This window comes from Poecilia mexicana, unplaced genomic scaffold (genome assembly GCF_051168715.1).
Source record: "Poecilia mexicana isolate PSO_F unplaced genomic scaffold, ASM5116871v1 scaffold_20, whole genome shotgun sequence".
Lineage (NCBI taxonomy): Eukaryota > Metazoa > Chordata > Actinopteri > Cyprinodontiformes > Poeciliidae > Poecilia > Poecilia mexicana.
Genome location: NW_028263389.1, coordinates 10,985,445 through 11,010,530, shown reverse-complemented (window position 1 = coordinate 11,010,530; position 25,086 = coordinate 10,985,445). Strand labels below are relative to the sequence as shown.

The following is a 25,086-nucleotide window of genomic DNA, read 5'->3' as shown; positions in this document are numbered from 1 at the left end:
TTATGCAGGGTAATGTTATGCTTTATTTGGGAGTAGTGACAGAAATTAAGAAATATATTTTGTGAGAGTAGATGAGGCATATAGAGCAGTGGTTTCCAAACATGCTCTTCAAGTCAGCCCTGCCCTGCATGTTTCAGGTGTATTCTTACTTTCGAACACCTGACTTAAATTAGTGGCTGGCTGACTTAACAGACTTCTGCAACAATTAGTGGCTGAAAAGAGGTCATGCGGTCATTTGAATCAGGTGTGCCAGAACAGAGAAACGTCTAAAACATGCAGGTCAGGGATACTTGAGAACCGGATTTGGGAACCACTGCATTAAAGCATTACATAGAGACAGCAACAATAAACACAAGATTACATTCATTTCCATCCTGACTTATCCAATATTTCCTTCCTTTCCTTCCGTCTTTCAGAGAGCAAATATTGCAATTGAGGACTTGATCTTGATTTGAGCAATTACAGTCACACACATAGTTTTACATGTTAAAATGACAACTACACCTATGTATTAGTGGAAATTCACTGTGCAAATCAGAAAAGTTCATGCTGTGTAGGTCTCTCCTATTTGCGGTTGGCCTCGATGGCCTTAATCAGCGGCACCCAGCGGGACGTGCTGCGGCCCCTTGCTTTGCCATGACCCAAGCTGGGCCACATGCTGCCTTTGACTGCCACGGGACCGTCGGACTCCTCGGCCTCAGAGGAGATTTCCATCTTCTGGATGATGAGCTTGAGCAGAGAGTGCTGCTTCTCCAACATGCCTGACATTTCCTTCATCCTGCCAAAAACGACGAAGCAAATGAAAACGGAAAACTGTCGAAGGCAGCAACTGTCTGGGTGGGGGTCTGTTAAAAATGTATGTCTCCGTCCAATCTGACTGAGATTGAGGTGTTTTGAGAATAAGATTAAGAATGTGGCAAAATTTCAGTATTGAGTAGTGCAACGTTTGACATAACTAAACACTTGAGGGTGTGGCAAAAGGAGGATGTATACAGAATTATCAGGCATACATGCAATACATTTCAGAATAAAAGAATAAAACACGGACATATTTTTCCCTGAACTGCAAAACTATGCATTGCTTTGGGATTTTGTAAAAAAAAAAAAAAAATACAATGAAAATACAATAAAGATTAGGGAAAAAGTGGAAAACCTATAAATATGTTCACAAGGCACTGTGAGTGTATTTTTTTACATTAAATACTACAATTATTCACCACTAGGGGACGCTCAGACATAACAAAATTAAGTGTGTTGCACCTCATAGCATTACCACCTTTCAGTGCTATACTATATTTTGCGATGGATTACTGTGTCCTGTATTTATGATGATTATTTCAAACTTTCTTTGGCATCCCGAGGTAAATCATGCTTTTAAGCTTTTAGGCAATTAAAGAAATGAATTACTCGTGGTCAGCTACTTGTAGGTGTCTCACCTGGTCTTCTGCTTTTTGAGCTCATTCTCCACAAACGTGCAGCTCTGCGTTTTGGACTGCAGACGAGTCCAGACTTCGCTTCTTTCATCCTCCCCAGAGATCATTTGTTTTAGGAAGTGCTGCGAGAAAGAGTGAATTTTCATATAAAAGCGGAAACTGACATGATTTTATTACAAACGTAGGCACGGCACACACCCTGGAGCACTTGCGATTGGGGTAGATGGTGACTGAGGGTTTGTCCACTCGCTTCATAAACCAGTAAGGGAGCTTGTCTTCGAGGGATGTGTGGAGATCAATCTTAGATCAGAAGGGGAAACATAAACTCCACATTAGAAAACTAAACAAACGCAGTTAATCATTCTGAGACACATCTGCCACACTGATTGTTTTATAGCACTGCCTCATTGCCGAGTCTGTTTTAGGCATGGCAGAGCAGGATATTAATAGTTTACTTTGTAGTAAACACAATTTGATAGCACACAATTCATCATCTCCCGCTTCTTATAACGTTACTTGGACTTGATCCCAAACTTATTAAAAAAAAAAAAAAAAAGACCTCAATAACAATAAGTTGTTACATCAACTGTGCACTTGATTTTACAATCCTGGTGGCTTTAATGCACAGTCATGACAGTCCAAAATCAGAGTAAGCTGTAAAAAGCTGCAGCACATTAAACATTGTCAGGAGGGTCCATCTCCAAACTTACCTGCATCGCTATTCGTTTCAGGGAAGCGTTTCTTTGAACTTCAGCGATGTCTCCGACTGCTAAACCAATCTGCAAGGCAGAGCCACCAACGGAGCGTCAAACGGTGTATAGAAGCATAACGTGCTGTAAGCACTGTCAATTTAGTGAAAAAGATTTACATGAGGCATACTCCAAAAAACACAATGCAACGCATATAAATGGGACATATTCTGAAAAAGGAGGAAAAGTTTGTTAAAGTTAAAGTAAGCACAGATTTGTGGGTCACAAAACACTAAACAGTGGGAACTCTACTCATTGTCAAAAACATTTTTGCCAAAATTGCCACAAAAAAAGCAAAGCAGCGATCACGATTTTTTATTTATTTACATAATAAACCCCATCCATTATATAAATACTGTATTTATGGGGTAGTATTTGTCCTTCACTGTTAGATAGTTAGCTTGTAAGCAATTTTATAGGCATCAATAAGAAAGATTTACGTATTGCAAGGAGGCTTTTGATGAGGCTGTTATGGCTCACTGCCCAGGGCACTATTATCTGTGGGATGAACAAGTGCAAATATCTCAGCTATGATTATCAGGAAAAGTTTTGTCACCATGCTCCGTGTTAAAATGTATTTTATAAGCTTTCTACAATTCCTTAACCAGTTTCAGAAGCACCACAAGTAAAACTTTCTACCAGGCTACACTTCTAAAAAAAAAAAAAGTATGACCATTCTACTTAAATTTAAACAAATTATTGCTACTTCAGTAATTTTTTATATTACTTATGATAAATAATAATAACATATTAGGATCCAGTTAGTTTAGTTAATTATGCACATATAAAAATGTTTGCAATTCAACAAATGTATTCAGTTGTTTCAAAGCTCTTAAACCTATAAAATTTCCCCTAGTAAATATAGAATAAAATGCACATCGTAAAGAATGCATTCAAATTGTTGGACTAATTTTATATCTTAAATCCTAACAGTTTGATAACTTATGTTTTGAAGCACATTTTGGGCATATGAAATAAACAACATTTCCCAGGTGCAATAAAAAAAACTAATAAATAAAAAATGCTAGCACGCTTACCATCAGGTTCACCAAGAGGATTGGCATGAGCAGAACAAAGTTCACGAAAATGCCGTACGTCAAGAAACCAAATGGAAGCTCGTTGTTCAAGTAAGCATCCAGGAAGTTGTTCTGGTAGTTCAACTCTCCGACCATCATCACAAAGGTTTGAATCACGGAGAGCGGCACACTGTTAAACTCTTTCTGTTGACAGAGCAAAGTGACAATGTGTATATGTAGATCATAACACAAAAACCAAAAAATTATGTCATAGCATGCACAGAATATGTACTATATATATATATAGATGTATGCACTTGCTAAGGTTTATTTGTGTTTGTGCTCTCACTTACCTGGTTGAGCATCAGAGCGTGGAACGCCAAGCTGAACGCCAACATCAGATACACAAACAGCATCACGATACGGAGCAATGTCCTCATGATCTCCCCAAACATCACGACATAAATGCCAACACCCTCAAACCTGAAGCACGGGGAAATTGTCCAACTTCAACAACACTAGAAAGACGTGACGGTAAAATACATGCAGTGCTAGAGTCGGAGTCAACGTGCCTCTGGAGATAAAGGAGAAACCCAATCCAGGAGTTTAAAATGGCCACTACGCCTGCTTGCCAGTGCCAAGAACCTTCTGCGTTGACCATGAGGGGAACGACGAACAAAAGAGAGCTGATAGCCGACATCCAGTCGATCTGGTTCGACCCGTCCCTGAAGTAACTCCAACGCTTTGGGGGTAGCAATGGATTATGGTGACATGCAAAGTAAACAGTAAATGTGATATGTTTTAGTTCACATTCATCTATCAAAACTGCTGCTAGGGTTAGTAGAGAATTATGTTTATGGAATAATTTTCTTTCATAGTTTAATGATATATGAGTAACAGTGTAACTCCAACCTGCTGTGATATCTGCACCACTTCTTTTCCAATAGAATAGACGTTAGTGATCAAGACCATCACCATGCAGAAGGACAAGAACATACTTTGCTAGGAAAAAAAAAAAAAGATTGAAACAAGTGGTGTTAGATCACTACACATTTATTATTTGAATAGCTTAGCTTACGCTACAGGCCACTTCATGATACCTCTGAGAATGAAGTGGGAACCATGACGATGTCGAGTTCGCCTGTCTCGGTGGTGTTTACAGAGGGTCGAAGGGTCACTATCAGGTTTGTTAAGGGCAGCAGCCCTAACAGGTACAGAAACATGTTGAGCACATGAGCTTTGCTCCCGTAGGCAACCCTGTGGAGAGTGGAAAAAAAAACAAAAAAAAACTTTTTGAAATGAAATACGACAAAAGCACTATGAGAAGTGAAATAAAGTTCAGTCCCTAAACTGTTTCATACACACCATTTCATTCCCAGATACTTTTTGCAGACTGGGTGGTTGAGGAGCTCGATGCGGTTATATTGCACCATCGCCTGCAGAAATTGTGAATAAAAGGTTTTTATTTTTTAACGTAGAAAAGATTTAAATTGCTGCTCTCAGTAAGTACGGCTGTGGTCAAGTTACATTTATTTAACCCTTCTTCCTCAGCAGCAAAATGATGATACAACATGCGATATAAGAGATTTTTAAGACCAAGAACCAGGTGCAGAAGTTTCTAGATTTTTACCAGTCGACACATATTTAGCCAAATTGCTTATGAACGGGTGCTAACATTTCTTGATATCAACTTGACACTTGACTTCAATCGTGATCACTCACATAGTAGTGATCGAGGAAACTTACATTGACTGCGGCTAGAGGCTTGGGAGCGTAGCCCTGCTCAATCAGCTTCTGCGAAATGGGAGCCTGCAGCCATCTGAAATCATATTCAATCTACACAATATACAGAAAACTAGTTTGTTTGTTTTTTACTTTAATGATGTTCGGGCTGATGTATTCATAGTGCATGTTGCAGATAAATTACATGGTAGTCAGGGCTGTTGTGGTCATCATCAGACTCCTTCACGCAGCGGTCAAGCAGATGCTGTAGGAACGAGTCACAGTGACAGAACTTTAAATTTGATCTCCAATCTTAGTCACAACAAGTCACGTAGCAGAAAATGGCATAAAGAACTTATTTATAATTCATGATGAAAGTTTTTTTTTTTATTTGTAAAACCTTGCAGCCCTCAGGCAGAAATTCAATCATGTCAAGAATGGGGCATCGTTGGGTGGAACCGGGAACAAACAGTCGCAAAGCCTCCTCAATCCTGCAAGAGTAAAAGCGTATAGTTGAGTCTTAATGTTTCTATATTTAGAACGATCACAAATTTGAACAAGACTACCTATTTCTTTAAGATCAAGACTTTTTTTTTTTGATGACTTGCCTTTCGCTGTCAATCACAGCGTTGACCACTTCTTTTCTCCCGTTCTGCAGCGCTTCGTGAAGAAAGGAAGTGTCATTCTTGTTCAGAACAAGCTCAGCCCCTCTGACCAGCATCATTCTGACAGCAGCCACATGTCCAGATCTCGCAGCGATATGGAGTGCAGTGTTCTGGCATGTCAGTGTGACAACAAAATGATTACACGCTTGATAACAGAGCTAACTGTACAGCCTGGTAAAACTGTTGTCAAAGAAAAGGCAGATTTGTTTCTAAAAAAAAAAACAAAAACAAAAAACAACATTAATTTATACCCCATCCTCATCGGTTTTATCCAATAACTTGGGATTCGCAGAGAGCAGAATATCCATAGTTTGTGTGTATCCTTCAGAGGCGGCATGGTGTAGACAACTCCAGCCTTTGTAATCACTGAAAAACAAATGTTCACGGGCTTGTATGCCATAAATTTACTTGCTTAACGTATCGACTTGTCTTAAAATATCAGTATCGACATGATCGCGTGTTTTTAGTCATTTCAAATGCTTTGCACGCTGTCTGTAAACGCAACGATCCAGCATTTGGGTCGAACCTGTGAAAGAGAGCTCCTTTGCGCAGCAACAGCTGAACCACCTTGGTGTGCCCACCCTTGGAAGCCAAGTGGAGCGGCGTCAGGCCTCGCTCGTCACCTTCGTTTAGCAGACGAGAGTCTGTGATGGACTCCAGCAACCTGTGGCAGGTGTTGATGCGCCCATATCTTAAAGAAATAAGGAGGAGGGAGGGAGGCGGAAACACTAATATGCCGTAACACGTATGGTGACTGTCTGACATTATGACGTAAAGCACAATGGAGAGTAAAACATCTCGTTTCAAACAACAAAACATGCTGATTTAGGAGCATCATCGAAAGATTTTATCTTGGATTAAAATTCACAAAGACTTACTTGCTTAAGGAATGTGTTCCAAAATCAACATTTTTATTTCAAACTTCACTATATCACTACCTTCACAGTTCAGTACATACACCTTTAAAAACCAATATAGCCCTAACTGATTATCCCATCTGTACGTTTTCATCTTAGACAGAAGGTGTCTAGTCAAAGTGCCACACGCTCTGAATAAAAATGCAAGAAAAAAAAAAAAAAAAGTTTAAACATGGTGTACCTAACATGTTTACGTGAAAAAGTGAGACGATCATATGGATATGATTTTAATTATCCCCCAAAGCACCCCGGCATTCTTCAAACAAGGCTTCAATCTGCAGTCAAAATACTACAGTGAAAGTCGGAGCCAGCCATCCTTAAAGCTCTGAAAATTGCTCCGCTGTGTTGTTAACAAATATTCTTCTGCGCTCCTGAAATTTGTAAGAAGGTCAGCAGGACTTTGCATCAGCACAATAAATTGAGCAGCGTTTAAAACGGGGTTTCACAAAGATTTATAAGGATGACATCATAACGTGGTTTTCTTTTGCCCCCTCGAGTTCTAATTAAGCAGGTGTGAGTGATTGAAAAATCAATGTGAATAAATGCCTCATGTTCGTTCTTTCACAACATTTATTGCATTTACTCTCATTTCTAGGTAATTGAATTCTGTTCTTGTGACAGCACCTTCAGGTTTGTGAAGAATCATCGTGTGGTGCTGCAATTAATCTTTGCAAAAAGGTTACGATTTAAAAACAAAAAACAAAAACAAAATAACTCACTGGATTAAAAGATCTGGTGACATTTTTAGTTGAGTTGACACATGAATTTATTACCTGTCTACCTTTTGTTTAATTGTAGAGACCTAGTAGAAATCTCTGTTTTATCACTTAAAGTCATAGTTGGATGGATCTTCAATAACACAATCACTTTCATAATATGTGATGGACTCGATTCACAATTGTAAAGGTCTGAGCCACTATTGGCTTCGGTAGAAACTCAAGGCAACAGGATACATTTTCAAAGAAAGACTAAACAACTTTGAATCAAACTCCAGTTAAGTCGGTGTTTTTTTCTTACTGTGCAGCAAAGTGAAGAGCAGACTTCTTGTCTTTGGACTTGCATGCAAGGCCAACTTGACCCGAGAGGCCCAGCATGTTCTTCACTGAGTCATGGATACCCAGTCTGCAGGCGTAGTGCAGTGGCGTGCAGCCCTCGTTATCTTCGCAGTTCAGCAAAGCTTTCACGCTGCTATGCTAAAGTCGGAGACATCATAGACATGTTGGACTAATAACGCTCAAGTCCTATTCAAAAAGTATGTTGGTAATGGTAATGAAAGTGCTATAAAACAAACAAAGGTTGTGCTGAAATTGACTGCAGCATTTCAGACTATTTAGTGAATTTGAATTATCAGCTTTTCCATGATTTGGGGCATTTTTTTTTTTTTAACAAATTTTGCCACAGTACTTACTGAAATTCTAAAAGGCAAACACAAATTGAAATTTCCTTTCAATTTTCTTGAAAGGAAATTTCAAGAAATTTCCTTTCTTGAAATTCCCTTGTTATCAGAGTAAGATTTTCAAGGAAGGCTGAGAGATATTATCATTTGTGAGTCAATTTGTTTGAGATCAGATGCATCAAACTTCTCCCATTATTATAAATTCCTGTTTCATATTGTAATAAATGCTCATTGTGAAATCTGTGAAAAAATACTGCTCATTCAATGAAATTTATAACATTAGAAATAATGTTTCGCTTTAGGGCTCAATATAAATTGATTACAGACAGTGCCTTAATTAGATTCCAATACGGTGATGTCTTCCTACGCTGTGATTTTTTTTTTATTTTATTTTTTTTTTTGGAGCAACCATTTTTGGGTACCTGTAGCACTTCTTCTGGGAGGTTTTTCAGACCCTTAGGCTGCAGGATGGCCAGGTGAAGAAAGTTACAGCCACATTTGTCTTTCACATTCACATTGGCCCCTTAAAAGATATGAGCATATACTTACAACCTATTCCAAGTCAACATTATCGGAAATCTTAAGTGCTTCTGGTAAATGTGAGCGGCATTTTATTTCACCTTTGGACAGCAGCAGAGCTACAGTTTTCCATGCTCCACAACTGGTTGCCAACAACAAAGGGGTGTTTCCTTTACAGTCGGTGCTGTTCAGATCAGAACCCTGGGAAGTGAGAACACAAAAGAATTAACGTTTTGGACTCATTTTCACTGCAGTTACTTCTGAAGACCTTTCAAAAGAAACGTGGATACGAATGAATATGTATTAAATGAAGCAACGTTACAGTTATAACTCTTCTGCCTTTTGAAGATGAATCATTTGCAGCTGCATCTATTACTAGAGCTCATTTGAATGAGTTCTGGATATGTTTGCTCTGCTGCAGATGCACAAGGGAAGAGTTGCATTTAGCAGGCCCTCTCTTTCCAAAAATCTTTTGTTTCATAGTAACACAAGGGGAAGGATTAGATTACTAACAACTCAGTTCGTACAGTGCAATGTTCTCTCCATATCTCGAGGCATTTTTCCTAAAACATGCAGCTTTCTTTGCTGGAATCCTTCCCATTCCTGTGGTGTGAAGGGACATTAACAGCATATTTAGATACAGCGTGGAGAGGTCAGCTGGTCACATAAAAGGGGTTTGGCTTAAAGATATAAATGGAGTTGCAGTTCAAAAACCGCTGGATTACCCTTGCTTCCAGACTACGTTAAACATATAAAAAAAAATAGAACAGAAAAGCTGAAATTGCACAAATAAGAATAAATCATAAACATCTGCAAGAGAATAAAGTATTTCAAGCCACACACATCTGGAGGCAGTGCACCTTGGACGACGCTGCCACCGGTGTGTTTCATGGTGGAAATGGTGTATTCAGTGTGACATTAGTTTTAAAATATGGCAAACAGTCACTTTGCTATTGTGGGTGTCCATTTTATCCAATGATTTTGCACTTTAATATCTGAGCTACCAAGCAGAGACTGACCTCATCTCATATTGGCTACATCTCGGAAATATATATTTCTAGAGCTAAACGGGCTCAGGTTGATTTCCTGTCCTTTTGTTTTACGACAAAATGAGCTTACGTTAATAAACTCGGGTGTTTCCGCTCTCCTAGCAATTAATGTCTAATAAAAGAGTGTACATGTGCAACAGATGGTGGACAAGTGTTGCTCAGCAGCACCTTGAACTCAGCCCTGTGGTGACTTTAGAGTGAACATAATTGCTCAATAACAAACATGGGGAAGCACACAAAGTAAGCGATTAAATTGATGAAATAATTAACTTGTAATTTGGCTCGACTGCTCTCGTGACACCAAATTAAAAGCCAAAGTGCAGCAACAGCTTTCAAAGAGAAGAAAGGTTAATCACATGATTCCTCACCCGAGTTCAGAATGTGTGTTGTGTGGCGCTTTATTTACCAAAGAAATCAGGTGCTCCGCCAGCTCCGCGTGGTCAAATATTGTAGCCCTGGAAAAGCAAACACAGTTGCTGTAAACCAACAAGCACAGCTGCAAGAGCTGGCAACCTTAGTCATGGTGGCCAGTGTTGAATAAGAGTGATCTAACTCAGGGTGTGACATAACTAGATTTCCCTTTGTCATCTCGCCTTTTATCTCCTGGATCGCAGTTGTGCCCTCAGATGACGCACGTCAATCACAAATGCCTTGCAGTTTGGTTGGATTCTGCACGTGCCTCGGCTAAAGTAGATGAATTTTTTTTTTTTTTTTTTTTTTTTTTTTTTTTTTTACAACTGTTTGACTGATGGAAAAATACTTGTTAATCCCCATTTCTATAAACCCTGAATCTGAGGACAGCAGGGAACATAGCTGCTCCAGTAGGGTCACAGATTAGACATCAATGAAGACCTTTGACATACATTCTGTAGATAGATAGATAGATAGATAGATAGATAGATAGATAGATAGATAGATAGATAGATAGATAGATAGATAGATAGATTATAGCAGCCCACGTGTTCAATGTCATTAACGTTTTCCTCAAGTCTAATTAACAAATAACACTCTGGGGAAATAGATCAAGCATCTGAGGAGAGCCCAACAAAGGCAAACTGTTGACATTAATTCTGGCTGGGATGACAGGAGAACACCCACCTATGCAGAGGGGTCTGGCAAGCCCCATCAGTCAGGTTGATAACATCTTCCACTTGGTCCACAGTGGACAGCATCAGCTTCACCACCTCTATAGCACCCTGAGTGCAGGCCAAATGAAGAGGCGTGCAGCGATCATTCTAAACCACAAAATATCACTGCGTTACCGCACGCAGACTTAGGAACGAACAATGCATTAATGCAACACGTATCTGCAGGAATAAGAAGTCAAACAAACATTTTTTTTGCGCATACTTTATGCCTCCCTAATGCATGTCCTGCACGTACTGGCTGACTTTAGTGCAAGCCTTTCATGAGATAACTAGGACTGACAAAAGAGGGGGTGCTGATTGCCCAACTCAGCTCCATAGTGTAAGTGGAGGTAATTTGTATCAATTTAGCCAACTGAAGCTATTACTATGCCCTCCATCGCTGCCGTGGCTCTGGGCACTAAACCTGAACTAGACATAACAAGCAGTCCCGGATGAGAGGGATGAGACTGACTTGTCCTAGCATAATTGCCAGTAAAATAATGTACAGGTGTAGGCAAATTGGTTGTAGATTAAAAAACTAAGCAAAACAAATGCAAATCTAACAAAGCATGCAATTGACAGACTGAAGACGAATTGGACCATTTGTGATGTGCTTATGAAAATGTCATCCTCGTATATATGAAAAGCTGTGGTGACAACCAAATGAACATCTGCGTTTTGATTGATGGTTTACACGCTTTATGTAAAGTGCAACTTTATGCAGACCATTCTTGACATTTCAATACTATCTGGTCTGTTGGTCACAGACCTGTTGATCACAGACCTGTTGCTGGTCTATTTTGGCCCCAGTGGTGATGCAGAGACGGATGGTTTCGAAATTCCCCCCACGCACGGCCAGATGGAGAGGGCTGCTCTTGGACTTGTCTAGGTAGTTGATGTGGGACACTGCATTGTGGCCGTTCTCTTCTCCTGCCAATGAATTTAATCAAGAGTTGCTTTGTACTGAGGGTTGAGGGTATACTGCGAACATACTTTGTTTTGTTTTCATGTTAAAGGTGGAAGTAATACGTTCATCCAAATGAATTGTCTGCTACAATCCAAGCAATCCAAACTGTTAATACAAAAACTATTAGAAACCTCATAAATATTTTGTACTGGAAGTAAACTTCCTCCAACAAACTCACATTTGGCAAACAATCTTCCCGCGAGTACTGAATCACTCCGAGGGACTGAATATACGAAGCATTTTTCCTGAAAATGTCTCCGGAGGCTCCCATGGCAAGGTGAGCTCTTGTTATCTATCAACCTAATTTGCCATTTGGCCTTGCAAGAAACGTTTGTTACTGTCAGCACTTCTGGATTTTGTCGACATGTGTTATTTAATTCTCGTACCAGCCTTCAGAATGACTTCCATGGCTTTCTTCGCTCCCGCGAAGGCAGCAGCATGCATGGCGAAATGGCCTAGCTTGTTCTGTGTGCAGAGCATGGCCCCGTGCTTTAGCTTTAAAAAGAAGGACAAAAAGAGACCGTGTTTTGTTGGAGACAGATCTGTCATGGTGTTCCAATAAGGCACAGTTCTGTTGACATGCTATAATGGTGGTTAATGGAAAACAGAACATACCAGTATGTTCAGAGCTTCACAGTTGTTGAGAGAGCAGGCCAATATTAGTGGGGTGTTACCAAGGTCTCCTTGCAGGTTGCAGTTTGTCACACTGTAGGATAAAAGCATCTAAAAGGGGCAGGGATTTAAAACAACAACAACAACAAAAAAACAAAAAAAAACAGAGTGTCATGCAATCTTTTATATTATTTTGTGTCCTACCAATACACCTATGTCCTTCATTCTGCACTATGCTGTGTCAGGTTGTGGAGAAGAGCCAAAGACTGCATTGACCATCACCTGTGTATTTCTTATTGGAATATATAGATAGATTAAAGTAGCTAGGCTTTTTAAAATGTATGAGAAAATGTGATATATCTTAATAAAAGTACTCTTTTATTTTGACTTAAAATGAATAAAATGTTACATTGCTAAGTTTAGGACCCAAGAAAGTTGATTTGGCCATTTGGGGATATGATGCATCATGCAAGTACTCATACCTCTTAAATTTCTTCCCAGTCCATCACATTTTAACCACAGACCTTGATTAGTTTCGCTGCGATATTATGTGGTAAATCAACACAAAGCAATGTATATGTAGAAAGTACTTATACGTAATTAGATCGTAAGTAGAAAGTACAAAAGTTATTTTTATTTACAAAAATGATAAATAAAAATCTTAAAAATATGACTCATGTTTATTTTAGAGCATTTCCTACTCAAATAGCGCCTAAGTAAAAGTGTTAAACCAGTTGTTTTCTGGGCTGCACAAATCAATAAGTGAGATCCACTTGTTTATTCTACAACTAAAAAAAAAAAAAAAAAAAGATTCAGTAACACTTTATTTGAAGGGGTGTGAATAAGACTGACATGACACTTTCATGAACATGAACGAGTCTTTATGAATGTCTATGACTGTTGTCATGAAGTGTCATTTGGTAAATAATGACACTTTTAATGCAAAGTTGCTCTAAAAGTTGCATTAAAAGTCCATTAAAAGTGCCAACTTTGCATGATTTTGTAAATTATGACAATTTAATGCAAAGTTTTCATTTTTAATAGACTTTCAATGCAACTTTTAGAGCAACTTAACATTAAAAGTGCCATTATTTACCGAATGACACTTCATGACAACTGTCATAGACATTCATAAAGACTACTTTATGTTCATGACAGGTGTTATGTCATGTTTTTGACAGTCTTATACACAGCCCTTCAAATAAAGTGTTACCAAAGATTCTAACACTTGTTCAATAGTTGAAGGGTGACATGCAAATTAAAATAACAATGTATAAATTGAAATAAAGTTAAAAAGATGGGTTTTGATTTCTCAGCCACTAAAAATAAAATATGTGTGAGTTGTAAAGTGAGAAATGTCAGGAATGCAAAAACAACAAAAAGTTAGACTGCGACATTAACTGTGCACTCTCAGCCTTCTCACCCCCAGCAGGCTGTTGTGTCCGAGGCTGACCGCCAGGTGCAGGGGGGACAGGAGAGCATTGTTGAGGATGTTGGGGTTGGCTCCCAGGTCCATGAGGGCCCTGCAGCTCTCTGCTTTGTTCCTCTCCACGGCCCAGTGCAGAGGGACGTTGCCCTGGTCGTCACAGCTGTTCAGCTCTGTGACACGACACGCAAACACAAGCGAAAACACAGACATTTATGCAAATGTTTCTAAATCCTGATCTCTTTATGATGCGTCATATTACCGACAGTAGGAAAAAAAAAAAGAAAAACATTTACTCAAAGTACCCAAAGACAGGATTATGATCATTCCTATTGAGCAAGAAGCAGCGCACTATACAACTGAATCACGCTTACCTTGTGGATCTATGACAGAGGTGATAAATCGAATGAGGGAGACGTGGCCCCCTGCAGCAGCATGATGGAGGGGACTAGCTCCGCATTCATCTTTCTCACAGAGGACCTCTGGGCTCTTCCTCACCAGGTTCTCTAGAAGCGTCAGGTCCCCCTTCTCTGCCAACTGCACAGAAATATTGATTGCAATATATAACATGATCATGATACTGATCCACACTGTGGGCGCTTGGTTTGTGTATCGGGTGCTTTTTTTTTTTCTTCATATTTGGCCCTAGGCTTTAATTTCTTGAAGCTGACTTTTTGGTGCAATCTGAGCTAAATACGTAGGTACTGACAGAGAAAAGAAGCCGTTTGTCTTTGAAAACATTCTTTCTTATTCATTGCTTATTTTCTTGGGAATTTTAGCAATTTCAATGATTTGCTCCCTTTGGGGAAATTGATTGTTTGATCCAATAAGAGAAAATTGCTAATGTCTTCAACAAAAACCTTAAGGTTTCTCTAATGAGCAATTTGGTCAAGAAGAATGTTTGACAGCATCAAACCGTTACACAACAAGCTTGGTGATGACCGTAAAAAAATCGCACAACTTTTACTTGAGCCAGTAGACAGATTTTTGGCCCCTGCATGGAATAGAAAAACATCCTGCGTAGTTGTCGACTGATGAATTATGAAACTACTTTTGCAAAAACAATGCTTCAACTAAATAATTAAAAGGACAAAAAAAAAATAAAAATAATTGGGTATCATCTGCAAGCAAAATATTTGCGTTTCAAGAAAGTGCAATACTGGTTTGCAGTTCTTATTTCCCGTATTCTCAGTCGGTTCTAATTGCACAAATGAGAGCTTTCATGAAGAAACACGAGTTTGTGCTTTATTGAATCTAAAAAGTGAAACACTCACAAAATACATCAAAAGTCTGTAACACCACAAACAAGAAAGAACTTTTTGTTCAAGCTGGAAAAAAAATACAGCACTAATTAATTATTGAAGTCCACATTTAATAATCACAGCAATCTAAATAATAGCTGAGAATCAACAGGATGAGGCATGCAACTGGGGCTTTTTACAGCAGAGAGATCAAACCATTTGTTTGCTCAGTTCTCTGTGTTAGAGAAGATTGTAGCCAATTGGGGACAAAAAACATGGCAGATTTATAATCTATTCACTGAGGGAAAATCATGAGAAATAAGTGTCAGGGCAGTGGTTCCCAAACTTTTTCTTCTGCGCCCCCCTAGTGGTTTCCAAACATTTTCTGCGCCCCCCCTATGGATTACAAATGGCTGTCTGGTTGAAGCGACGCGTGTGTGTGTGTGGGGGGGGGGGGTCGACTTTTTTGGGGGCAAAATGAATGTACATAGCTGAAAATAGACACCAACATCGGTAGCCTACAAGGTACTTGTTAAGCTAAAGGTTCTGTATTGATATTAGCTAGTCATCTTTTAGCTAATATGGGAAGTGTGGAAGCCTCTACTGTATCAAATTGACATAGGAATAACAGAGTTGGCCATTCTAAGGTAAAAACCCAGCAAATACAGTGTTCATGTTTTGTTTTGTTTTTTTTTTTCATCCAGACGGCTTCCCGCCCCCCCCCCCCCCTGCAATGACACGGCGCCCCCCCTAGGGGGCGCGCCCCACAGTTTGGGAACCTCTGCTTTATATAATGAACTGTTGTGGATGTGATGTCTAGCTAACATGGAAAACAAATAACTGCTGTCTTCAAACCATTCATTAAATTAGATGGGTTTTTTAATATGCTGCTTTGTGGGACTAGTGGCCTTTATTCAGTTTTCAGACAGGAAAGCAGACAGAGAGAGAGCCAGATGGTGGAAGATCTGTAGCCAAGTATCCTGAAGTTGTCGATCTCTGGACTCATAAAACATGAACCATTGTCCAGCATGCTGGCCACCCCGGACAAACATTTGTTCACAGCTGTCTAGTAATTTCTGCATTCATCCTTTTATCCATCCAGATTAGTCTTCCAGACCAGAAAAGCTTTCCGGCAAAACCAGATTACCCTAACAGTGTGTGACGACGACATTAATGGGGTGATCTGGCTTTCCTTAAAGCTTTGTGTTAAGATTGGAGATGGTTGGATCAGTTTTGCTTTGATTGAAAGACATCCAAGAGCCAAGTTGAAGACCAAGAAAATCTGTCACAGACTTCACTGTTGAAATGATGGAGGCTTTTGTACTTTGACCACCTTGAATTGTTTTAATATTCATCTTCAAATTGTTTGAAAGGTTTAAGCATTTCTAACTCAACTGAAAAGACACAATCATGAACGTTCATGCATAATGGTGGGTGTAGTATTATGGTTTGGCCTGGCTTTACTGCTTCAAGAAAACATCTGGCCAGCATTTCATGACCTTAACCTCAAGCCCTCTTGGACTTTAATGTCCAAAGCACATCGTTCCATCTTTGGATGGTTTAAAAACGCAAAATGTCCACGTCTGGACCTCATCCTGGTTGAGATATTGATGCAAGATTTACACAGACTATTTATGCTCATAAACCCTCCAATGTGAGTCCAACTGGAATAGCTCCTCTGAGCACGCCGAGCCAAAAGAAAAAACACAGGTAACAGCTATCTAGGGCCCAATCAGCTGACACAGGAAAGAATCGCCTTCGTCACAAGAAGCGATCATAGTGTCATGTTTAAAACCGGAGTTCAGATTTTGACTAAAACTGTGTATTCAATGAGAATACAATGTTGAATAGAGTCGTAAGCTGACCGTCTCTTCATGCTGCCGTCTACTCACCTTACACAGTTTAAATAGGTCAATGTGCCGCTTACGTCCACAAATATTTCCCACCAAGTCCGATCTTCACCACTGTTGGTTTTATTAATATCATAAAATGGAGTTAATAATCTTGCTCTAGAAATTCTTTTGGTGACTTATGTCAAGTTATAGAATCACCAAGAGTATTGCAATGGTCTCTAAAAATATCCCAATTAGGACTTTTTTTTGTCCAGAATCATTATAGAAATAGTATTTCCTGATAAAGAGCTGTCTATTCAACACCACATTGAACCCAATGCTATGCTCCAAAACTTAGTGGTTTTTAAGAGTGATAAAATAACACACTGTTTTCGTCAGAATGACACGATCTACATTACTACTGTGATTGTCTCCGGCTTAACTCAATCACTAATAATGTTGATGCTGCAGGCTCCATTTTCGCTGACGGTCATAGATATTTTGTCTCTACCCTGGTTTTGACAGGACAGACTTTTGTTTCTAAAGACATTTCTGATGGAGCAACAGCCTTCAGTGAAACTATGCCTACTTAGCTCCATTGTCAACTTTAACATGACATTATTGCGTTGCTGATCATTCTGCAGCTTGTAGCCAAGATATGCTCATTATTTTCGAAAATCCCAACTCTTTTGCACTCAAAATACAGACAGAGATCGAGCTGCAACAGCCGATACAGTCTCTTTTTATCTGAGAATATTGTAAAGGTAGAAAAGCATGCAGATTGTTATTCTGACAGAAAAGACTAGACTGCAAAGTCAACCTAATTTTGCAAATCATGGATACAGAAAGGTCATGATTTTTTTATATATATATATATATATATTGGTTACCGCACAGCTCACAGAAACTAACCCAACATCAGGGTATCAACAGTTAAGTGAATTATTTTCTTATATTTGTATGTCCTTGTCTAATGTCAATACGTCTCTCGTTGCTGCACATCTGGTCTCCTTGGTGCTTCCTGTGTTTCCCGTGTTTCTGGATACCTGTGCTGGATTAGTCATTAAATATCTTCTAAAATGTCTGCCTGGGCCTACGAGCGTCTTTCTCACTGCCTACAACCCCACATTGTTTAATTGTAACTGGTAATTGTTTACCAGTTGGTTTAATAGTTAAAATACAAGAAAAGTGAAAAACCAACGGACTCATAACCAGCTTACAGGAAAGCATAGAAATGGACTCGTTTATCTCCTTCCCGGCTATCAGCAATGTGGGCTGCTGACGCTGTGCTGCTGTTGGTGTCAAGCTCTTAGTTACACAGAAAAAGCTGGAAGACATTACGTTCTGTCTATTGTTTATGTTTCCGCACCGTACAGAACAAATGTGTTCGAGTGGGTCGTTTACAACCCATCAAATATGGAGCGGCAGCATCATTTCTTTGGGATCATTCTTTATTCTATTTTTATGCTAACATGTAAAATTATTAAACCAAAATTATTTCTTTGTAGCTCTTCTCCAAGCAGGCAAAATTTATTGTCGCAATTTACAACAACAGCAACAGCAAATGTTTGTAAGTTACATTTGATTTTACTTTTAAATTATTTTTAAGTCAAGTATGATTCAAAATTTTAAACCTGATAGAATGATGAAAAATCCCACTTAAATGAATGGTTTTAATATACCATCTTCAATCTAAACTTAATATTTAACCATTAAAATCCCTGTTTTAATCCCTAGCCTCCTGAAATATACTCTTCTGAAGTCCGTCATGGCGCCTCGAACGATTAAGTGACGCAGTTGCAAAGGGTTAATAGTTTGAGTCATGCAGAACTGACTTGACCGTTTCCATAGCAACGATAAGAAGCAAGACATTCCCCCAGAACTGCAGTGACTCAGTGTAGCTATGACCTCATCTATGACATAGATCAAAGAACATCTGAGGTTATGAATGCTTGGATCTCAAAACAGGAGGTTATATCCAAGCATCTCTTTGTTACGTAGCTCTGTGTTTTTTTAACGATTTTACATATGGAACAGATCGTAGCCACCGTGTTTTTCCCCCTAACTTTTAGTGCTGGATATTTGATCACCACAGGGGTAAGGAAGATTTTTAATAAGATACTTCCTGAGGTAACTTTTGACACCGCTAGTTACAAGGATGAGTCCATTGAGTATGACGAGTTCGATGCCTACCTCTTCAACCCTTCTCCGATTGTTAAACATACTTCCCCGAAAAGCCAAAACTCTCAGCAAACTTCCCCGGCTGGGAAAGTTTGCGTTGAGTCAGACCATTGTGGGAGTTTTCAGACCGATCTGAGTGATCGGTCTGAAAACTCATTTCAGACAGCTCTGTCTGAAACCTCATATCGGACGACTCTGTCTGAAATGAGTTTTCAGACAGATCTGTCCCCGGCTGGAGAAGTTAGTGGTGCAAAGGAGGCCGTTGAGACTAAAAGCTCAACCTCCGCACTGTCAAAAGCGGCATTGGAAGACCGGGCCCCAGAGCAAACGTCCCCGGCTGAGGACGTTTGCTCTGGAAAGAGGAGGCCCGATTACCAAACTTTAACATCTGTGCTGCAAAAAAGGGCGAAGGAAGAGGATATTTACGGTGTTCGAGCTCTGAATAAATCAAAATATGCCGCCTGCAGTACTTGTGAGGCCAGGGCTAAATATCAGCCTAAGCGTCGCGATAGAAATTATTGTTGTTCGTTATCTTAACTTGATAACTTGAGCAAGACTTAGTCCACTCAATTTAGTCATCGTCCCCATGTTAAATGTGAGGTGAAGCCACAGTTCTTGGGACATTCCCAAAGAAAGTCCCGAGACATTCTTTGAGATAAATTGCCTCTATCTCCACATTTATGAATGTTGGAATGAAATTTATTTAGTAAAGTTGGGGAAACATATGTTCTCATCAACCAATTGTATTGGATTAACTTGGATTGAGTATTGATGGATTGTGTCTGTGCCTTCAGACAGGCCCTCTGCCATTCCTCGACTGATATATTACATTTTAGATCTTCAGACTATGCCTTTCTTTTGGGTTCTGAGGATGTCTGGGAGCGGGCAGTTGTAGCACTGTTGCCTTGCAGCAAGAAGGTTCTGTGTTTGATTCCCAGTCCCGGTCTTTCTGCAAGGAGTTTGCATGTTCTCCCTGTGCATGCGTGGGTTTTCTCCGGGTACTCCGGTTTCCTCCCACAGTCCAAAAACATGACTGTCAGGTTAATTGGCCTCTCCAAATTGTCCCTAGGTGTGAGTGTGTGTGTGGTTGTTTGTTTGTCCTGTCTGTCTCTGTGTGGCCCTGCAACAGACTGGCAACCTGTCCAGGGTGTACCCTGCCTCTCGCCTGGAACGTTAGCTGGAGATAGGCACCAGCACCTCTCCTGGCCCCTCTAAGGGACAAGGGTGTAAAGAAAATGGATGGATTTCTGGGAGCTCTCTTTGATGCTATTATCGAAGTGTGATATTAGGCACATCTTCAAATGATAATTCGTTGCCAATTTTTCTACAGAAGTAAGAGTAGGTAATGTTAGAGATTTTTGAATACTCAAGACAAAACTTCTAATTTGCAGAAATTAAAAAAATATATATTTGGGATGTTGAATTTCTGTTTCAAATCTTCAATGCTGATCCCAATCCCTTTATCAAATAAGTCTGCGATTTTGCATAAGCCTTTAACATGTCATGTTTTAAAACCCATATCTTTCCTGCCTGGTTCAAATGACATATTGCCCCAGATCGGGGAAAATTGGGATAATATTGGTTTTTCATTTTTGAATTTATGTACATCGTACCATACTCGGATAGTGTTTTTAACAAATGGGTTTGAAGTGTTTTTTAGTAACTCTTTGTATTTCCTTGAGTATAGATATAAATTTAGGGGCAAGGGAGTGGTGTTTATATTTTCTATATTTACCCACAACAGAACAGTTGGTGAAAACCAGCAGGATGCATTAAGAGCTGAGTTTAGTCTGTTGTTCCAAATGAAGTTGTTAAGGTTTTTTTTTAATTTTAGTTTAAAAAAAACCGTCAGGAGGATTAAGGGGTATAGCCTGCAAAAGATATAGGAATTTAGGAAGTACATTCATTTTAAGTATATTTATACGGCCAATCATAGATATAGGTAAGGTAGACCATCTATCAAGTGATTCCATTATTTAATTAATCACTGGTGTGTAGTTAGTACAAACCAGGTCATCTATTTTTGGAGTAATTTTAATGGCCCAGTAATTAAGGCTGTCTTTTGCCCCTTGAAATGCAGTGTGAATTGGCGGATTGTGTCTTTCAGCCTGATTTAAAAATAGGATGGAGATTTAGCTTCGTTAAGTTTATAACCGGAAATATAACCAAACTTATTGATAGTTTTAAGTAGTTGAGGGATTGAGCACTTCAGTAGACAGCATTAAAATAATGTCATCTGCAAATAGTCCAATTTTAGATTCAATGCTTTTTATTCTGACACCCTGTTTTGATTGTTCCTTATGGCAATAGCCAATGGTTCAATTGCCAGAACAAAGAGGAGGGATGAGAGGGGACACCCTTGACGTGTTCTCCCAGCTAGATTAAATGAATCAGATACAATATTATTTGTTATAACTGAGGCTGTGGGTTTATTATAAATTATTTTAATCCAGGTTATGAAATAACTACCCAAGCCAAATTGAGATAAAACATTGTATAAATCAGTGGTTTCCAAACATTTTCTGCGCCCCCCCTATGGATTACAAATGGCTGTCTGGTTGAAACGACACGTGTGGGGGGGGGAGGGATCGACTTTTTGGGGGGCAAAATGAATGTACGTAGCTGAAAATAGACACCAACATCGGTAGCCTACAAGGTACTTGTTAAGCTAAAGGTTCTGTATTGATATTAGCTAGCTAGTCATCTTTTAGCTAACATTACCTGCATCCAACAGCTTTACTCAACTCAGTCGGTTAGTTTGGAGGGAAAAACTGTGAAAAGTTCTTTGCGTTTTGCTGGTTTGCTGCCGTGATTCTAACACACCTGTAGCTCCGCACAGCAGCAGCAGGTCTCCTTCACAGGTGGAAACCCAGCGCGAGCGTCGTAGCGCTCATGTTGCGTTTAAAGGCGGCTCGGAAAAACAGGTTACAACATGTTAACAACGGATTAAATAGTTTTAACTGCTGATAAAAGTGACAGAGGACACAAATATGGGAAGTGTGGAAGCCTCTACTGCAGGGGTCCCCAAACTACGGCCCGCCTCCTCATTTGGTCCGGCCCCCTGAACACTACCAGAGAGCATTCAGTGTTTTTTTTCATATATATGTGGATTTTTCTTCAGCCACCAGGGGGGCTCTTGAGCAGATATGAAACTTAGTTTCCCTCAATGGAATATATACTAGTCAGCATAGACATAATATAAGCATAGACGCCTCATGGACCGCTCCGGCGCAGGAAATACGGCGGCCATCTTGGAGCGGTATACCCTCCTACTTTGCTCAAGCAAAACAGCAGAAGATGCCTCAGCACTGAGGGATATTGTTGTTCTGATCGATGGATTATTGATGCGAGGGCTCCACAGACAACATTTCACAAGTAAGATGGACATATTATTGTGTATATATTGTGATTAGAATATTATTTTACTGTATTTATGTCCACCGGCGAGATACCAGCTAATATTAGCTACAGTGCTTGGTGTAATACGGGTTCAGCCCCGCTATGAAGGCTAACTGAGATTCCGTAAATCTAAAAACATTTATTATTCTCTAACATTGACTTAGATTATCTGACACAAGGGCCTATATTAGAAATGAAACAATATAACACATATTATAAAACTTATGTGTTATAACATTCACCGGCAAAGTTTACACAGGTGGTAAAGACTATTATTTATATTCTTTCACTCTGTCAAAAGTAAGATACATCCTAAATCTTCCGTTTTTGTTTTGAAAGTTTCCTAAAGACACGATGTAAGGAAGAAGAGGGAGATATCTATAAAGAGAGACGGATTCACTGCAGCACGGATGAATCTCACATCGGATTTTGGACCGTGTGTTAGCTTTAGTGGCTAACACACGGTTAGCCACTAAAGCTAACCGAGTCGGATTTTGGACTCAGCCGACGAGTCCAAAATCCGAATATATATATATATATATATATATATATATATATATATACGTTTATATATATAATTCAGTATTAATTATTTATTTGTGCCATTATTAATCTTTATTTATTAGTGTTTGTATAGTTATATAAATATATATTGATATTACTAAATAATTTATTAAATACATTATGAACGGCTGTGTGCTTTGTAATATGCTCTTCATACATCGATATCAGAATATTCCATTCCTATTCTACTGTTATAGCCACTAAGCATATTTAAATATGATGAACTATGTATTAAAAACATACTTAAAAAATACAATTGTTTATAAATGTTGCTTTGATAGATGTTTGAATATGGTTTACAGTAACAAAAAAGTGTGTTATGATCGATTAAATCCGCTGATACGTCATTGTGCCTGTTAAACACATAACGCTGACTGGAGTGGAGTACCGCTCCAAGATGGCCGCCCTAAATCTCGTCAGCGACAATAGGCGAGAGCGGTGCATGAGGCGTCTATCCTTATATTATGTCTATGCTAGTCAGTACCAGTCACCGTTTCGCTCACGGTTTTTTTCCATTTGCATTCTGGGTAAAAATCTATCTACAAACGCGAATATGTCGTTGGCAGTAATCCAACCCCCCCCCCCCCCCCTCAACAAAACTTTTCTAAGGTTTCTTTCTCGAAAACCTAAGACCTGCCCCCGACCAGAAAAGGGAACAGTTATGTGGCCCTCGCAGGAAAAAGTTTGGGGACCCCTGCTCTACTGTATCAAATTGACATAGGAATAACAGAGAGTTGGCCATTCTAAGGTAAAAACCCAGCGCATACAGTGTTCATGTTTTTTGTTTTTTTTTTCATCCAGACGGCTTCCCGCGCCCCCCCTGCAATGACACGGCGCCCCCCCTAGGGGGCGCGCCCCACAGTTTGGGAACCTCTGTGTTAGGGAATAGCAAAAAGGACAAGGCTTTATTTTAACAACTTAATTTTTGTAGTCAATAAATCATAGAATATGATTAGCTTATATTTTTGAATTGATAAATAAAGATGAATGGTCTGCTAAGATGTTACAATGTTTTTTTCTGATTTTATTACTGTATAAAATGACCTTTCATGTAATAACAAAAATATGTGATAACTGAGAAGGGAGAAGGCTTTATACCTCTTTATGTCTTGTAACCAAGCATTGACATTCATTATATTGTTAATATATTTATGGATAAAGATGTTTACCATCATTTTTACGTTTATCAAGTAAATCAAAACGTGAGTTTGAGAAACATCGACTTTGTCGACAATTATGAGCATCAGAATAGAGTCTTAGACCTTTAGTGTGAGTCAAGTCTCGAGTCTGTGTAGCAAAAATTGAAGTAAAGTCTGATGCCTTTATTGCGACTCATGTTTCAATGTATGGAATAAGGGAGTTAAGAGTTTTTCGACGAAAAACTATCCTCACCTCGACTGCATTTAGACTTGCCAGGGCTGAATCTTCATCCTCTATGACGTACGTGTAACAACTGGTCTGGCGCGCCACATCTCTGCTGAAGTTCATCATTTAGCTGAAGACACATGAATTGTCAATGGAGAGAGCAATGACATCGTTATATTTGCGACACTTGTGTATTTATAACATCCAAACATCCAGAATGCATGAAACAGAAAACCAAGTCAATACAGTAGTCTCTCGGTGAAGTGTTATGACAAAATGCAAAAGCTTTACCAAACATGGCTACGAACAAAGATTTGGTCTTTGACGGGACATTCAGATCATGTACTTAGCCAACCACTTGTGTTGCCAAAAGGGGAAAGTATATGACTTTGTCTTTACCTAGAAAGGCATTCAGATCCACTGAGTATTTTGGAGGCTGAAGCCCTTCAGTTGTAGAAAACAACAATGTCCTTCACAGCTTTTTTGCAGCGCGTTTGGATCCGTCCCAGGTGGCCGACAGGGTGATCCTGGGTGAGCAAGATTGAAAGAGACCTTATAATGTGTTGCATAAAGTCCATCGGTCACATCCAAAGGTCAAATCATAAATTACTTCTTGCTATGTAAAATTTCACAAGAATCCTCTTCACATATTGCAGAAGCTTTGCTTTCAGAAACTGCTGCCGTTTCATGTGATAACATGGGCATTGGAGTTTCTTCTTCTTCGTCTGGCTGAAAAGTTACATCGTGGAAATGTTTTGTTTCTGCTGCCCGGCTGATTTAAAGCCACATTTCTGCACAGTCAGTGACAGTTCACAGCAAACATTTAGGCAATCTAACATGGACCAGTAGCCCTGAACATTGACTCTAACAAGGACTTTTCTATTAGGGTTGACAGAATGAGTCAGT

General features: G+C 39.3%; 1 protein-coding gene across 1 annotated transcript; it reads right to left on the bottom strand.

The window, feature by feature from the left end:
- trpa1b (transient receptor potential cation channel, subfamily A, member 1b) lies at window positions 1-24,771 on the bottom strand (the record flags this gene model as incomplete). The annotated part of the gene is given in 29 exon segments (XM_088001644.1): window positions 1-778; window positions 1,437-1,555; window positions 1,632-1,733; window positions 2,144-2,212; window positions 3,220-3,402; window positions 3,552-3,681; window positions 3,771-3,940; window positions 4,111-4,200; window positions 4,299-4,455; window positions 4,564-4,634; window positions 4,945-5,034; window positions 5,126-5,185; window positions 5,321-5,411; window positions 5,529-5,695; window positions 5,837-5,951; window positions 6,112-6,276; window positions 7,520-7,695; window positions 8,321-8,421; window positions 8,519-8,618; window positions 9,873-9,921; window positions 10,565-10,701; window positions 11,378-11,523; window positions 11,947-12,055; window positions 12,176-12,283; window positions 13,596-13,771; window positions 13,973-14,135; window positions 24,208-24,310; window positions 24,580-24,608; window positions 24,610-24,771. Coding segments are annotated over 29 exon segments (3,552 nt in total), but the record flags the coding sequence as incomplete, so codon positions are not given.
- Between the last annotated feature and the right edge of the window lie 315 nt (window positions 24,772-25,086).